Here is a 14,369-nt window from a genome sequence, read left to right on the forward strand (position 1 = left end):
TTTTATTTTATCTTATGGAGCCAGATTTCTTTGCATGTCTTCCAAAAAAATTAGGATAAGATCAAGCAAGCATCTTCCCAAAATTATTCTTCTGGGTGAGCAAGAAATGTAACAGGCAAAAGAGCATGCATGTGAATAATCATATTATATATTTATATTAACTTTTAATTATGACAAATAAAAGCGTGCATCAACAACCTTTTTCCTCTTCCGGCGCCACTGAGCACCGTTGCGGAAGCGGTCGGTTTGCATGAGTTACCGGGAAAGATTTAAATATATATATATATATATATATAGCGAGAGAAAATAAACGAGGATTAATTTAAAAATCCGGGGTGGAACGAGGACTAATTTAAAATTCGGCGGGTGGTGCTGTATATTGAGCAGCCGGATCTCCCTCCGGCATTGGGGCCTAGTCTGAGCACAAAGGTGCTCCCTTTTTTTATCCCTTTCCTCGCGCGAGGGGAATTGAAGATAAGGAGGAGTGATCGGATATCGACGGGATTAGAGTCCTCCGGCCGGTATCTGACCAAAATCTTCGTAAGATTCGACAATCTTCTCCATTTCAATCTTCCCCACTCTGGTTTCTCGTTAGATTTGGGTACCTGATGGTGATTTCTTCTTCTTCGAATTTTCCGGTGTCTTCTGACATCTGGAGGTGCCTCCCTATCTCCGGGCGGATGTCGCAGTGTGGCTGGGATTTGTTGAATTACTCGACACAACGATCGAAGTTTTAATCTTTATGCTTCTGTGGGTCGCTCAGGGTTCCAACGCCTGTTAGAATGTTTTGGTTAAAAGTCCATATAATTTTGATGATTTTCAAAAAAAAGTACAGTGTAGAGAGTTTTTTTTATAGATCTTCTTGTACTTCAGTTGAGTACCAACCTTCTTGATTTTTAGGGCTTAGGGCTTATTCTCTGATCTCCAACAACTAAGATTTCTGCAGAAGAAAAAAAAAATGACAAGTAAGGTCACATCTCTTGCGTTTCTACTGCAATAAAGTCCATCTTGGAGCTCCTTTTCAGTGCCTTTTTTTTTTCCAAATAGATTTGGTGAAATCTGCCCTCCTCCCCCCTCTTTCTTCTCCAATCTTTTGCTTTAGTTGAATATAAACCATATATTTCTGTATTTAGAGTGTTTGTTCTCTAATTTTCAACAACTAAATGATTTCTTCGTGCTTAATAAAGTCTATTCTATAATTCTTTTCTCCATGTCCGATTGCAACTACACGATTTCCTTCTATAAGTCTACTCTTGTTATATATTTCCTTTTCTTGTTGTAAGTTTTATACTCAATGTTGAGTTCTTCACCTTCTCTGCATCTTTCTATAATGTGCTTGGGATATTAACCATGATTCTTTTGGAGTTTTGACCCCTTTTCTCTTGTAAGTAGGTTAGATTAATGAGACTTGATCATAAGCTTGACCTTTATTAGAGTACTGAATTAGGAGTGTTAAGAAGCAATTTTCTAGATAATTGGGATTCATTTCCTTTCTTCCTTTTAAGGAAGGCATAATTACCACGTGATTCCTAGTCATGCAAAAGGATTCTGAATAACTTTCTGTGACACATAGGATGCAGACCTTGGTAGGAATATCTAGCAAAAAAGAATTCATGTGACCAAGCCTAAATATCATAGATAAGGCTAGATAATTCATGTTATGGTTATGTTTCACTTTAAAGAGTTGAAAGAAACAATCGTTTTCTCAAATAAACTCTGAAGAGTTAAAGTGAAATATCTTTACCAGTGGTTTGATTCCTTTCCTGAGGACTTCAATGGTTTGGCTTTCTGTCATCGATGAATCCAGCCTAATACTAATAGTTTGGCTTTCTGCCATTGATGAATCCAGCCTGTGAATTAGCTGGAATTTGGAGCTTCGTTCCAGCTAGAACATAATGACAATTTTCACCTAAACCTACAAATTTTTATGCTTTGAGCGACACCTGCATAGCCTTTTGGGTTCTTTCCATATTGCCTGACCGTAGATTTCAATTCCTGTGGTTTCTTTCTTCCATGTCAAGACACCGATCTTATCGTTTTCTCAGAGGTTGGAAAGATTGTTCTGAAACTGAGTGGATACCAGGCTGGTAACTTCGATAGATTTTCAGTGTCCTTTATGAACAAGGTGGCAATCACTCTTCACTCACAGATGTCAAGATAGAGTTCTGTAAAGTAGCTGCTGTCTATATATAAGCATGGATACTATGGCTTCTTCTTGGGTTTGGTTTGCTTTGTGGTATTGATTTCTTCCATTCGATCAACAGGGCGAGAAAGGAGCAGTCGACCATGAAGGCACTCATTCTTGTTGGAGGTTTTGGTACCCGCCTACGGCCTTTGACACTTAGTGTCCCAAAGCCTCTAGTTGATTTTGCCAACAAACCCATGATTCTGCATCAGGTCTGTCTTTTCTGTACTATGATATTGTTTGAGTAGATAGGTGGAAATGTAAGTTTTATCAAGGTAAGTAACTGTTTTTGTTCCCAATGCATAGTTGATTTCTGGCCTTGGAATGTGATCCAATTTTAGCATGTTCTGGTTTTATTTCTCTGTAATGAACCAGTTACATAAATGTAAGAGTAGTTTTTTTGGCAAGACAAGAACATTACCAGAGTTCTTTCTATCTATGTCCCCCCTCCACATTTCATTTAGTTTACTTTGTGATTCTTCCTACTTTAGTTGACTTTGTGATTGTCACTTAAGAGATTGCTTTACCTTTTTGAATGTCAAGAACTGGTTGTGGTTGTGGTATCAGGTTGATGAGTCTTTATGGTCGGATCTTCTTTTTGCCGCTTCAATTCCATTTTGCCTCTTCAATTCCATTTTGCCTAACATCAGCGTATTCATCTAATCTTTAGAAGGGCACACTTTACTAGATGCTTGTCCATAGTTTAATTCAGATTGAATCACTTGGATCCTGTTGTAGATCTCTCACAACAATTATCACTTGAGAAATTATATGTATCCTTTTTAATATTGAGAGTCTATCAAGTAGATTGTTCTCTATGGCCAGATCCTTCTTTCTATAACTTCAATTACTTTTTTTGGGCTAGCATCGGGCTAACCTTCATTAAGGCACCCTTTGGTGGGTGCATGTCTATAGATTCTTTTCAAACCGGACCACTTTAATCTTGTAGATCTGTTGCTTTTTCTGGCAGAAAGAAAGATAAGCTATCAATTTAGCTTTTGTTTAGTCCGTGCTAGTATGAATCTATTCTTAGTTGTTTGCTTATAATGCTTGAATCAACAATTAAGCTATTTATTGTAACCAATGGTTGTGGACACTTTGTTGGATCAGATCGAAGCTTTGAAAGAGGTTGGAGTGACAGAAGTTATCCTGGCCATCAATTATCAGCCAGAGGTAAAATCATGAACTTTTATCTGTATCCACCGGTCCTCTATTCTATTTAGCGGACTTTCTTGCAGTTAAGTTTCTGCATCCTCTAATCTGAGGTCTCTTTTTCCAGGTGATGCTTAACTTTTTAAAGGATTTTGAGAGCAAGCTTGATATCAAAATCACCTGCTCCCAAGAGACAGAGCCACTAGGAACAGCTGGTCCCCTGGCTCTAGCTAGAGACAAGCTAATAGACAGTTCCGGTGAACCCTTCTTTGTCCTCAACAGTGATGTCATCAATGAATATCCATTTGCTGAACTGATTCAGTTCCACAAAGCGCACGGAGGAGATGCTACAATTATGGTAACGAAGGTATTTATCCAAGTCCTGGTAATTATTTCCTCTAACAATTGTTTGATCTGCAGCCTGTCCCTTTTTTGTCTGATAGGTCGATGAGCCATCCAAGTATGGTGTTGTGGTTATGGAGGAGGAAACTGGAAGGGTAGATAGATTTGTAGAGAAGCCAAAAATATTTGTGGGCAACAAAATCAATGCTGGGATCTACTTGTTGAACCCATCTGTGTTAGACCGCATTGAACTGAAGCCCACCTCAATCGAGAAAGAAGTTTTCCCCAAAATTGCAGCAGATCAAAAGCTCTATGCCATGGTCCTGCCTGGTTTCTGGATGGATATAGGACAGCCAAGGGACTACATCACAGGCCTGAGGCTCTATCTGGATTCCCTTCGCAAGAAATCGCCCTATAAGTTGGCTGCTGGCCGACACATTGTGGGAAATGTTTTGGTGCATGAGAGTGCTGTGATTGGAGAGGGATGTCTGATTGGGCCTGATGTTGCAATTGGACCAGGGTGCATCGTGGAGTCCGGAGTAAGGCTGTCAAGATGCACGGTGATGCGAGGAGTTCGGATTAAGAAACATGCATGCATCTCTGGTAGCATCATTGGGTGGCACTCCACCGTTGGACAGTGGGCACGGGTTGAAAACATGACTATCCTTGGGGAGGATGTGCATGTGTGCGATGAGATATACAGCAATGGAGGTGTTGTGCTCCCTCACAAAGAGATCAAGTCTAGCATCCTAAAGCCCGAGATTGTCATGTGAACATGGAAAGTTGAAGTGGTTTAGGTTCCAATATCAGAGCTATATTTGTGTCATGTGCCTGTTATTTTTCTTAATGCTTCTGTCTCTCGCTGCAAGTTTATGGGTAGTTTTTTGTCTGTCTGTTTATATGTATGTTCTATTCTAGTGCTGGCCTCATGATGGTAAGTTTGTCATCTGAGTCTGTAGGTCCATGTTTCTCCATTGAACATGGAAAGTTAAAGACTTTTATTTTGTGATAAAAATTTACGGATGAATATTGTTTCATTTATTTTTCTTTTCCCCCTGCTCCAGGAGCGATAGTGTTGAACGGATGAGCATCGATCATTTGTTGTTACATTTGTTTTGGTTTCAATACCTTCCTCATGAAGGAAGATAAGTTGTCAGTCAGGAGTATTTCAATGATTTGGTGGAACTTTGCATTTGATTTTGATATGTAAGAAACATCTAGTCCATTGGAGCAATAAGAGCTCAGCATGCAAATTTCAGACCTGACTGATGGAAAGGTAAGAATGGTGACTTTTAAATGTTGGCAGTGTTAAAGGGCAATGAAATTTCCAGCCCCTAAAATTTTCATGGCTTGCCGTGGGGTTTGATAGGGATTGGATTGATCATGACGAAGGAGATGGACCGGATGGTACCAAAAGAAAAAAAAGTCCTAATTAGCAACATTTGCCGGAGTTGGAACGTAAAAAAATCATTATAATATTTTATGGCACGGAGGCTGCCCTGCCACGGGAACCTGGTAGCGACCGAGATCTTAATATCTTATGGTGCCAAAACGAACACGGAGGGCACTGGTGTAGGAAACTGTAAACCAGTAGAAGTCTTCCTATTTTTTTAAAACATCAGCATTAGGAAATATAGTGATGCAAATGTTTCGATTCCACTTGCTTTGGAAAAAGAAAACTAATTAAGAGACACCATTTTTTTTTTTCTGGCAATGAAAAAGAAACCAGGATATAACCAGAAAGCCAAAGGGCAGAACCCAAAGAGAGCCACAGAGAATCCAGGGAGTGGACAGCGGTACGTGCATCGCGTGTTGTTCTTAGCTAAAGGACAGAACCCAAAGACAGCTACAGAGAATCTAGGGAGTGGACAGCGGTACGTGCATCACGAGGTGTTCTTCTACCATGTATTGCAGCAAGTAATTATGTACAGTGATTCAGTTCGATCCGTGCAATCTAGCGTCGGGTTAGAATCAACCGGTGGGGAACCTTCCACTGTAGTCCGTACCGTATAATAACGACTCATTCTGTTCTCATCTTACAAGATCTTTAACGTAGCCTCCATAACTGATGACTCTGATACCTAATTGGCTTCCTCCAACGAACAAATGGAGTCCCATTACGGTGCCATTACTCCTACCGTTTGGCTAGTAATGTCATGGGTCCTTTCCAATGGATTACTATGGGATTCATCTCAAGGGGAGTACTTTGGTAAGTAAGGTTTTCTTATTTTGTTCACATCTCGGGAGTTTGATTAGTCTTTACGAGAAATAGCTATAAAGAATTTACACAGCTGTTCTAAATTGATGGAATAAGACATTCTGTCAAAATTGCCACACAAGTTGTGAATTTGGTTAGGTAGACTCACAACTTCTGGCCAAATGACAAGCCACCTCTTACTCTTTTCAAACCAAAGAACACCGCGATTTCGGCCTACTTCCTGGCTATAATTGCGGGTAGTTGTAATTAATTTAATCACCGGAATCATCTAATCAAGCCGATGTGGCCGAGAGCTCTGTCCAGTCTGAAACTCTGAATTGTAACGATGGCAGCTAACTAAACCGTCTTTTATTATATATCTTTGGAAGCGGACTTGCTAAGTTCTTTTCTCTCTCCAGTCTCAATCTAATTAATATCCAGTTAACGACCAACAAACCAAAACCACACCTATTCCTCCCCACCACATCAGATAGAAAATGCAGTCAGAAATACAGCGCACCATAATTATCAGATGGACAGGATCCAGTAGACCAGTCCAATAGTCACTCGCCACATTACCCCATTGTATTTAAACAATTCAAGATCAAATGAGGATGCCTATTATCCACCGTACATATGCCCTGAGATTTGGACTGATTCATTGGACCTGATCCATGTAATAATTTCTTGTATGTCATGTGATCCACGAGGATCGGTGCTAGAACATCCCTTGCGAACAAATGAACCGATCTACGTCGCCATCTATGGAGACCAGAGTTATCATTATCATTCACTTTCGCTTCCCGTCTCTTCTTGCGGCTCTTCCTCTTTCATGCTTTACAACCTTCGTCCATAAAAAACCTTACAAGAGGAAGCATGATGATGCATGACACCAGAGTGTGTATGGAGTCGACTAAACCAGCCCCCTGAAATAGGCCTTTATATTACAGGCAAATATACATCAAACATGTTCTGTGACTCGAGAAGTGAATTGCAGCTCAAACCAATGGACCAATTTTTTGAATTATGGCGAATTTCATTACTTTTTAGCAGTAATTAATAACACCAGAAGAGAGAACATACACGGCCAGTCAAACTGATGCCAGGAGCCAAAACATCACTAGGGATGATATGGCAATTAGCAGCCATGCGATAAAAGCCAATGCAATGGAGACTTCAAACTTGCCGCATGAGAATTGAGGAATTGATCTGCAGAAGCCTGTATCTCTTGCAAATAAAACTGTTACAGCTGCTGAAGAGCATGCTGCCGCAAGTGATAGAGTTGCTGTTACCTGGATTAGGTGAGATTACTTGCTTCAGTGCCACAAAAATATGAAAAGAGAATTTCTGTATCAGCTCAATTTTCAACATCCCCAGGTGTGAACAACAATTGAGAAGGTATTATGTTGTTTGGTAAGAGCATGAGGTAAATAATTACACCATGATAACCAAAAAAACAGGAAATAATGGATTCACCGAACAGTTTGTTCTACGACTCGTTTGGGTGCTTAGCATGGCAATGGCATTTAGCTCATAGTTTGCTTTCTGCTCACAATTATTATGACAGTAGTTGTCACGATTGGTATTCTGGTGATGTTTTTTCAACAGCTTGCTAGCAGGGATAATTCAGCTGAAACATCTTGACAAATTAATTTTAGAACTGAAAATTAATTAGAAAAAGTAACTGAGAAAGGATATGCTATAGAAAATGCAAAAGAAGCAAAAAAAAAAATGTAGGCATAAGATTGGATCGGCTATGTTCTCATGAAGCCATGAGAAGCACAGACTCACATCTGAACATAAGCCACCCAACAGAAATAATTGATGAAACTTCTTGATGCCTCAGAATGAAAATGAGACCAAATAGATACTTCAGATAGAATCAATTCGGATTCATATGCAACAGTGGCCAAAACAATGCACTCAAACACTACTAGATGAAACAGTGATTACTGTAACAAGATTGCAAGTTTATTTGGGACTTAGGTCTCGCAAAGATAGGAAAAAGCCATTCAGTGCTCAGCTTAAAGGAAATCAATGGTACCTAGGGTGCAAATGGGTCAGGTTGGGTTCTAAAAGTTAGACCTATTCTATTTTCGGGGTCAGGTCTGGGTTTCCTGAATTCTAGCCCGACTCGACCTGACACGATCCATTTGAAACTTGGATAATTTTGGGTTTCCAATCCTATGCCCCGCCCTGCCCCAAACCTGCAAAACTATTCGGGCCCGCAGACCGCAAGCTAAACAGGTCAGCTGGGTGCTAAAGGCCCATCCTCTCCCCTACATTCCATCTCCTTCCTCCTCTTTTCCTCCTTCCCCCTTATGATCCTCTCCATCAATGCGTTGAACCTCCGGTACACCTCCCTCATCCTCTTCCCCAGCCCCTAGAGGTCCAGGTTCGTGCAAAAGCTCTCGAGCCACCTACTTCACCAGCTCTCGAGCCTCCTCGGTCTCCCCTACGGCCCCCGACGATGTCGTGCTGGCCGCCATCCTCGTGACTTCATTGTTCATCATCTTGATTATTTTTGAGCTCATGTCGACGAGCTTACGACGTGCCGACTTGTCAAGAATGGGGCGCAGGAGGTCGAGGAGTTCGACACGGCGGACGAGGCAGAGGAGGTCGACGGTCCAGGCCGAGGAGCTCGGACATGCAGAGGCGCTTCATGAAGCACCAGCAGGGACCGTAAGGAGCGAAGGCGAAGCCGACGGCGTCGTAAGCGAAGTGGCGGGCGGCAACGGTCTGGGGGCGATTGGAGATGGCGGTGTCATGGGTCTTGAAGAGCTCACAGGCGAGTTTAGGGGAGGAGGCAATGACGCAGAGGGTGGAGCCAAGGCGGTAGAGGGTTTGGCGGACAAGGGACCCGAGGAGGTGCAGGTTGTCGATGATCAGGAGGGCCACGGGCCCCGGCGAGAGGGGGCGGCGGCCGGACCGGACCTTGGAGAGGGTGGCAAGGAAAAGGACTGAGGCGTGGGCTATGGCAAGGAGGAAGAAGGCCGGGGAGGTGAAGCCTCCTTGCTCCATTGGTTAACAGACTGATAGAGCGAGAGAAAAGTGAGTAATGACTAATGAGCAAGAGACAGGAATGGCAGGACGGCAATATATCACTAGTGTTAACAGTTTGTCATTAATGTTGGCATGACGTGACAGTGATGGATGAATAGACAAGCCACCAACCCAAGCAAAAGTATAGTCGATGCTTATTAAAAGATTCATTAGGCCCCTCTGACCGGGTTCAGATGAAACAAACAGACCCAAATCGGATCCGAATTTTTTGGGTTGGGGCTGGGTTATACATGGACCCAACCCAACCCGAATGACCCATTGGATCAAAAATTGTAGTCGTGGACCCAACCCGACCCGATTTTCTATTGGGTGGGTCTGGGTCCAAAATTAGGATCCGAACAAGGAACCGGGTTGGATTGGGGTCACTCATGACCCAGTCCGACTCGACCCATTTGCACCCCTAATGGAACCTGAAACGAGCCGAATAATTTCATATTATCCAATTATGTTGGATGCCTAAGGTTATTCTAGCTACCCCACTATGTATTTTATACCATGTTACTGAAACACAAACATGCATGACTTCTTGTCTTTCCTTTCACATCATTCAATTTTTTTACAACAAATATTACATGTGATGAAACTTGGACAATTCACAGAATTCCCACACATGCTGCTTGAAGAAGTGTTGACTTCAGTATAGTGAAGGGGTAAGAGGACAAAAATAGTTCCAAGTCCTAGATAGAAAAACTGCTTTCATCAAATATTTTGCTGGCACAACAACAATTCATTGATTTGCCAGTGCTGTGTATTCTAAATTAGTTTTTTGAATTGCACACTTTAATATCCCATAAAGTTGGACCACAAGCAACTTGATTTTTTATTGTTTTCCTAAAATATGATGGAGACGGAAAGGCATTATTGGCATGTCATACAATACATAAAATTCATCATGCCATACCATATAAAGCAGAAATATCGCAAAGATTCTTGTAAAATAGGGAGTGTTACAATGAAACTATAGTGACCTTGCACTGTTGCACAGCTTATCTCTCTTATAAAAATCATCGAAAACATTATCTGTGCAAATGGTTGCATTACAGCTGAGAAGTCCTAATTATTCTGTCAAAGAGTTTTAAAATCTCATTTACTTTCATTTAATAAATGAAACTATACCAGACATGTAGCACAGCAAACTGAAAACAAATATGGGACAGAATCATGGTACAGCAGATGTGGCAACATCACTTAGTTGATCAGCTGGACCTAAAGAAAACAAACATTTTAAATACAAGGAGGTGATAGAGATATTATTTTATAATGTATTCCATGATTATGCCCTATAAGCAGATCCTTTAAGCATTTCCCGTCAGACATTTTAGGTTCAACTGCATTTGAGTATGAACTTGCCAAAAACGAAGTGAAAAACCTCAGTGTTCAATTGCATTTGCATATGAACTTGCCATAAATGAAGTGAAAACCTCAGCAGCCTTACGTAAGGATTCATGATATGAGAAACTAAAGCTGATGATACAGAAAAGATGCATAACAAGTGCTTCTGCTACAAATCTTGATGTATAATTTAGGCAAGCAGATAAAACATTAAATTCTAAGAACTAACTAAATTGTGACACATGTAACTAAAATCAGAGTAAAAGGATGAAACATGATTACCCAGTCACCGACCACAAACAAGCTTACTAACACAGGATTATGCAGATCTCTTTTAATCTTTAAGGCATAGATATCAAGACATGCAAGTCCCAAGCTCCATAATGCTTGTAATCCCATAGAAGCGACCAAATAGCTGAATCCAAAGGCATTATCAACAATTCAGTCAAACACAAAAGTCAATATCATCATGATAGTAAGCTTTACAAAGGATGATCTGCAAATTATTTTATTTCATGATGTCATGCCTGAATCATAAAATATGATTGCACAGAGCTAACCTAGGAATATCAGGTAATAAATTTCCCTTTTTGTTATACTATGCTAGTTAATTTGCTATAAGTACAAACTAGAAACAAATAATCCATATGCCGACTGCTTTAAACAAGTTCAGTACAATCTAGTCTTGCTGATCATTTAAGACCATAATCAGATTTTTTCCCCATCTTTTGGTAGACAGTAATGCATTATGGAACAAGGAGTAGCTCTTCCCCAATAACCCTAACCCACAAACCCAGGTGAAGACGGGGTTTGATCCCAAGTCATTTACAACACCTATCGACAACTTTAACCACTTGGTAAGCTGGCATCGTTATAGTAATCAGAAATGGAGTTCAAGAATCATGTTCATTTTTAATATCTGGAATGGAATGAGTTTATCGATTAAGCATTATAAATCAGACTTTAGTAAGGGTGTGGATAAGAATTTCTTCCATTGATCATGACTGGAAGCAGGAAGCACCAATTCTCCTAATTTGATTTTCTTGAAGATACATTGTTGCATGTAAAGAAATAATATGATAATATATATGTGCATAGCTGGACTACACTCTTTCACGTTAACTCCTTGAATCTATGATAGACCATCCAAATTCAAGATTCAAACCATTGAACATGATTTACACTAAAAAAAAAACCTACAAACCACAATTTATGTTTTTTGGTGGTCTCTTACCTGATCATCATGTAGGAGTCAAAATGGACGGTTTTAATAACATGATACTATATTTTACTATGACTTAATCATCAAAACCTAGTGAATTTAAATCTACTCATATTTTAAGATGTCTAGATCATAATCTATAAAATGGATTTTCAATTTTTGTGCCCTATCATGTGCTTTATCATACTAATGTAATTGATACTGTTCATTTTGGTATACGTTAGAGACCACCAAAATATATGAGCTTTGGTATATAGGCATTTTTCTTGTAGCGTAGATGACATTTAATGATTGGAATTTCAATTTGGATGGCCTATCATTGATTTTAAAATCGTTAACTCCTTTTACAAGTATAGATAGGTAGGCATATACGAGTCTTGCTTCTGTACCTTATATTTTTTCTGTGTCATCGATACATCATAATTAAGGGCTAAGATTGTAACTTAGGACTAGTCAGTACCTTATCTATGACTAGAGGTACCAGTTGATAGAAGGATTCCCAGTGTAATTATGTGGAAAATTGAAGCCCATCCTTTATCTCTCCCTACAAGATCATTATCTCTTCCTTCTTTATCCAATATTCAATATCACCGCCGTTCAATGGTTGAGGTTTCTTTTGGTATTCTTTTTGCTGATTAGAACCACTGATTCCCATATCCACATGCTACCACCTTCTCTTTCTTCTCATCTTTGTGCATCATTCTCCTTTCTCTTATTTCTTCTTTTTATCTATCTCTTCCCCAGACTCAACACTTGCTCAGAATCCCACCTCTGATCTGGTTTTGATGGCTATTGTGCATGGGTAATTTTTTTTCCCACATTTGTGTGAGGAGGAGGGTAGAGAGAGAGGTGGAAGGACGGGCAGTGGATAGGGAAGTGTAAAGATATGGAGGTAAGAATCAGGGGACTGCAGTGACTGGTAGATGAATAGGGGTGAGGAGAGAGAACAAGGAGGAAGGGTGGTTTAGGAAGATGAGAAGGAGATAGAGGCTATCCGAACAAGGGGGAAGGGGTTTTAGGTGAGGGAGTAGAGAGAAAGGGAGCCTAGGTGGGGTGGGCATTCACGTACAAGATGGCCAAAATCACAACCAGCTGAACCAATAACTCCCTCTGTTACCCAATTTACCCTTCGTTCATTGATAGCTGAGATTCAATATTTCAAAATATTACCTGCATACTCCTTCTCCATTCTAACTTCATGCATAAGAAGCAGCATTCTGGGACAATAACCATCCTCCAGTCAGAATTAGGTCTACAATGTAGCTTTCCTGGTGCAAAAAATATATGATGCCCATTCTTCTCGTCTTAGCAACATGGCCATTCTCAACTCTAACCTTCTTCAAATGGACTAGCATATTAGGAAGGTACCATCCTATGTAAATATCCAATCTTTCCAACAACATGCATAATCCTTGAAAAATGATCTCCAAACTTTATGCCTTTTTTAGCAGAAAATTTAGTGAAAGCCACAATCACCTCCACACACGCCAATAGTATAAGCATTGACCAACCTATTTCCCATGATCTGCCAAGTGATGGGGCATAACCCAATCATCTTCAAGTACATATATGCAAGCGTCATTCTGTCTCAACCCCCCAAGGCAGAGAATAAATTGTAACACCAATGTTTCCATCATTTACAAAAGTTTTACTTTTTAACTCATAAACCTACCCAGAAGACCATCACATTGTTAGGTCCATGCCTAAAAACCCTCTCTGATAGTAACTGGACTTCTAAAATCAGCAATGTAATTCAAAAACGGTACTCTTATCATATGTCAAAGATAATTCAATAAATAAGAAGCTTGACAATATGCAATCAGTTTGATATCTCAACCGAAAGAGACCATAAAATATAACAAAACAAAGTAAATAAACCTGGACTTGCATGAGATTAAGCTCAGTGTACAATATAACAAAATTATAATAGAATTAAGCATCTGAGCTCCCATATCACTCAACAAGATATTAGATGAGAAACATAGTTCAAAGGCTACCAAATTAAAAAGGGACCCTGGGAATCGATCATACCAGAAAGCGGTATAGTTGGAGAACCCTAGAGCGGAGACCATAATCCCAATCGAAGCGCCGGCGAAGGCACACTGCCCGATCCTCAGCACCAACCCAGTCCAAGTGCCTGGGCTCCCCACCACCACCTTCATCTCCTCCTCCTCCTCCTCCTCCTTGAAGAACCCTGGATTCCACCAAAATCCCTAGATTTCTTCAATACCGCCTCCCATTGCTGGATCTACATACCAATCCTCGCAGCCCTCCGCGCCTGACGGCCAATTCCACGCTACTTTTTCTCGGATTTCTTCTTCAAAACCCTCGATTCTTTCTTCAGATTCGATGATCGATGTCGGAATTCTCGAACTGAAAAAAAAAAGCCTAATAAATGGACTGTGATTAGTTTCTCTTCGAATATAAGAAACGAATAATGTTCCCCCCTCTCTCCTCCTCTCTAACACGCAAGTAAGCGCGGAGAAAGGTCCATTCCGACGCATAAAATTTCTATACGGGAGTAACCGGCCATCGGGATCCCGGAGGCGATCACATTGCGTCGTAATGGGGAAGAGGTGACGCTGTAAATAGGCGGTTGGAACGTTCAGGGGATGATATCGACGGTGGATCTGAATCCGCACGGGAATTCCATATGAAAGTGGTTGGAAGGTAGCATTGCTGCAACCGAGCACTGCAATATTAGGACAATGTCTAAATTATACTTTTATGCCACTATCACGGATAATAAAAGCAAGAAGAATATTATAAGAATAAAGATTAGTGGCTTGATTAATAGATATACCTTAAGCTATTGGACATTGCCAGTGGTCCAACCTGACCATTGTCTATAGGTTAAGATATAGTGCAGCAGAAAA

At 40.5% G+C, this 14,369-nt stretch overlaps 2 protein-coding genes across 3 annotated transcripts; one reads left to right on the forward strand and one right to left on the reverse strand.

Moving 5' to 3' along the window:
* The first annotated feature begins 381 nt into the window (after positions 1 to 381).
* On the forward strand, positions 382 to 4,720 carry CYT1 (Glucose-1-phosphate adenylyltransferase family protein). The gene is made up of 5 exons (XM_008779387.5): positions 382 to 540; positions 2,265 to 2,397; positions 3,296 to 3,358; positions 3,465 to 3,704; positions 3,781 to 4,720. The coding sequence occupies exons 2-5, from the start codon at positions 2,287 to 2,289 to the stop codon at positions 4,450 to 4,452; spliced, it is 1,086 nt and encodes a 361-aa protein (XP_008777609.1). The 5' UTR covers positions 382 to 540; positions 2,265 to 2,286; the 3' UTR covers positions 4,453 to 4,720.
* A 1,942-nt stretch (positions 4,721 to 6,662) lies between these two features.
* Positions 6,663 to 14,050, reverse strand: LOC103697520 (CASP-like protein 5B3). 2 transcript variants are annotated; one of them, XM_026801443.3, is made up of 4 exons: positions 13,525 to 14,050; positions 10,554 to 10,686; positions 6,960 to 7,168; positions 6,663 to 6,802 (listed from the first exon to the last, which is right to left on the reverse strand). In XM_026801443.3, exons 1-3 carry the CDS (start codon positions 13,653 to 13,655, stop codon positions 6,968 to 6,970), a joined length of 465 nt encoding a protein of 154 aa, XP_026657244.1. In that variant the 5' UTR covers positions 13,656 to 14,050; the 3' UTR covers positions 6,663 to 6,802; positions 6,960 to 6,967. The 2 variants fall into 2 exon arrangements, with proteins under 2 accessions (XP_026657244.1, XP_008777618.1); XM_008779396.5 differs by having other exon boundaries at positions 6,781 to 7,168.
* Positions 14,051 to 14,369: the final 319 nt, after the last annotated feature.

The sequence above is a fragment of the Phoenix dactylifera genome, chromosome 14 (assembly GCF_051530095.1).
Source record: "Phoenix dactylifera cultivar Ajwa chromosome 14, Ajwa_hap1_PhDact_Kaust_v1.1, whole genome shotgun sequence".
Classification (NCBI taxonomy): Eukaryota; Viridiplantae; Streptophyta; class Magnoliopsida; order Arecales; family Arecaceae; genus Phoenix; species Phoenix dactylifera.

What these genes read in the sequence shown, in the direction of transcription:
- CYT1 (XM_008779387.5), top strand. Translation starts at nt 2,287, where the DNA reads ATGAAGGCACTCATTCTTGTTGGAGGTTTTGGTACCCGCCTACGGCCT. An exon ending in AACCCATGATTCTGCATCAG is followed by an intron (nt 2,398 to 3,295) that starts GTCTGTCTTTTC and finishes TTGTTGGATCAG; the next exon opens with ATCGAAGCTTTGAAAGAGGT. An exon ending in CTACAATTATGGTAACGAAG is followed by an intron (nt 3,705 to 3,780) that starts GTATTTATCCAA and finishes TTTGTCTGATAG; the next exon opens with GTCGATGAGCCATCCAAGTA.
- LOC103697520 (XM_026801443.3), bottom strand. Translation starts at nt 13,655, where the DNA reads ATGAAGGTGGTGGTGGGGAGCCCAGGCACTTGGACTGGGTTGGTGCTG. An exon ending in TCCAACTATACCGCTTTCTG is followed by an intron (nt 10,687 to 13,524) that starts GTATGATCGATT and finishes CTTTGGATTCAG; the next exon opens with CTATTTGGTCGCTTCTATGG. An exon ending in TGTTTGTGGTCGGTGACTGG is followed by an intron (nt 7,169 to 10,553) that starts GTAATCATGTTT and finishes CACCTAATCCAG; the next exon opens with GTAACAGCAACTCTATCACT.